At 33.5% G+C, this 2,500-nt stretch overlaps 1 protein-coding gene across 1 annotated transcript in view; it reads right to left on the bottom strand.

The window, feature by feature from the left end:
- The window catches only part of sff (BRSK family serine/threonine-protein kinase sugar-free frosting), a 316,281-nt gene that overhangs the window by 179,520 nt on the left and 134,261 nt on the right, over positions 1-2,500 (bottom strand). The window contains exon 2 of the mRNA XM_080281191.1: positions 1,850-1,944. Within this exon, the coding sequence (XP_080137317.1) occupies positions 1,850-1,944 (95 nt within the window). The remainder of the gene's footprint in view (positions 1-1,849; positions 1,945-2,500) is intronic.

The raw sequence follows: 2,500 nt of genomic DNA, 5'->3' as shown, positions 1-2,500 counted from the left end.
AGATTTTCGTCCTTTTTCAGCTTATGTCACAGAGAATAATGATAGAAAAAAGAGTTCTGTGGCTCCACATGTTTTCCATAGCACTTCTTCGTGACTAGTACAGTATTTCAGTGATAGTCTATTTTTACAGCTCAGCATATAAGACAGAGAGATGGCAATTTTTAGTAATAGGAGTTTAGTAAATAAATGAGAAATTAAATAAATCTAGCTGGAAAAAGTAAAGGAAATAATAACTGAGCCTCCTTTATTGATAGAAATTTTGTTACATATAAAGATAAATTGTTTTAGTTTTATTGCCTATGATCCAGTTCAAAAAAATAGCCAGGAAAAAGATATATAGCAAGGTATGGTCCTGTGTGTGTGTGTGTGTGTGTGTGTGTGTGTGTGTGTGTGTGTGTGTGTGTGTGTGTGTGAGAGAGAGAGAGAGAGAGAGAGAGAGAGAGAGAGGAACCAAAAGAACAAAAAGAAAAGAAATAAAACTAAAAAATATAATATGAGCTTTATAAATTTCATCTAAAACTATATTTTTAACTACACTATCGTCTCGAAAAAACGTAAAAAATATATATAGAAATAAAAACAGGCTTTCCAAAATAAAATCTGATACAATTTAGCGTGACCTAATTTTGGCGGAACTGGGAAAATTAGCGAGGTAAGTTTGGACAGGTGTCAGGATGAGAAGGTAAAATATTCAGAGGTGAGGCTTAGATTTGAGAGAGAGAGAGAGAGAGAGAGAGAGAGAGAGAGAGAGAGAGAGAGAGAGAGAGAGAGAGAGAGAGAGAGAGAGAGAGAGAGAATAAATAAAAAGAATATAGGAAGTAACTCACCAATCGAAAACAAAAACAAGAAAAAACGAGAAAAGAAAAAAAAGAAGCCGTAAACGATTTTCGCAAACATTGATTATTCCATCACGAAATTTGGCAACGCAGATTTTTGGCAAATATTTTTTTTTTTTAATTCCAGATTTAGTTTTCACATCATGGATTTTTTTTAGATTTTTTTCACTCCAATTATTTTTGTTTTTAATTTTGTATCATCTCCTCTCACAAATTTTCCATGGAAGAAATTTTTGCGGACCACTTTTCTTTTATTTGGCTCTCTGTTATCTTGTTTTTGTTATTTTCTTGGAGGGAACAGTCTTGCTGGCTTCTTGCCTTGGGTTCCTTCTTCCTTGCATTGAAAAAAAAATAAATAAATAAACAGAGTGGAACACCAACTTTACATATTCCCTATCTAGCATAAAAATATAAATACAAGTATCTATACAGTATTAAACTAATTACAAGGAAATCATGCGGAGATATTATTATTATTATTATTATTATTATTATTATTATTATTATTACTGCATTTCTTGACTCTATATAATACATTTCCCTCAACACAACCCTTTATAACTTTCCATCAAGCCAATATATATCGAACAGAATTCTCTATAAATATACTACACATCCTAGAAAACATTTAATATTATTTTTTACACAAGGAAAATATTCACACAAATAATCCGCAACACAAATCCCCAAGACGTTAACACAAATCCTCAAGACGTTAACACAAATCCTCAAGACGTTAACACAAATCCTCAAGACGTTAACAAATCCTCAAGACGTAAACACAAATCCTCAAGAAGTTAGCACAAATCCTCAAGACGGTAACATAAATCCTCAAGACGCTCCATATTTCGCAGTTAAGATTTTCTCAAGACAACATTTTCTTATTTTACGTACGACAAATCTCTCTCTCTCTCTCTCTCTCTCTCTCTCTCTCTCTCTCTCTCTCTCTCTCTCTCTCTCTCTCTCTCTCTTTCTCTCACACATACACAAGCATAATCAACTCAGCAACTTACCTTCTGTAATACGGACTCGGTCAGTTTCTCCCTGTTGATAATTTTAATAGCCACCCTCTTGCCCGATACACACTGCACTCCCAGCTTGACCAAACCTGAGGGGAAAGAGGGGAAAAGTTAGGAATCTCTCTCTCTCTCTCTCTCTCTCTCTCTCTCTCTCTCTCTCTCTATATATATATGTCTGTATCTGTTTATCTATCTATCTGTCTCTCCAAGCTAGATTATACGTTCATCCATGGTGGTATCTGGCAACTGCAGAACTTAGTAAACAAAGAATTATGAATGAGTGATTAGTAGTAAATACAGTAGTACGAATGAATGGATTTAAAATGACAATGAATGAGCGTAGTAACGTACACATTACAACCTAAATATTAATGGACGCTTTTGAATGAAATATGTAACCTCAGATGTACGATGATGACTATTCTTGCTTTCTCGCTACTAAGACTATATTAAAGTATGTTCTGATTCTCTACCTATTTTATTATATGAAGTACAAGTATATCAAAATGTTTATGATGTTAGAAATTGCAGAGATTAAAAGGAAAGTCGTAAAACATAAAAAAACTCAAGCATAGTAACGATATTTTGCGTAACCATGTCGGCCATTGAGCTATCGATTATCATATACATCCAAATTTTTTTCTC

The sequence above is a fragment of the Coenobita brevimanus genome, chromosome 88, assembly GCF_032717465.1.
Source record: "Coenobita brevimanus isolate Jiangsu-jjx chromosome 88, ASM3271746v2, whole genome shotgun sequence".
NCBI lineage: Eukaryota > Metazoa > Arthropoda > Malacostraca > Decapoda > Coenobitidae > Coenobita > Coenobita brevimanus.
Note: the sequence above shows the minus strand (reverse complement) of the source record. Positions and strands in the feature narration are given on the sequence as shown.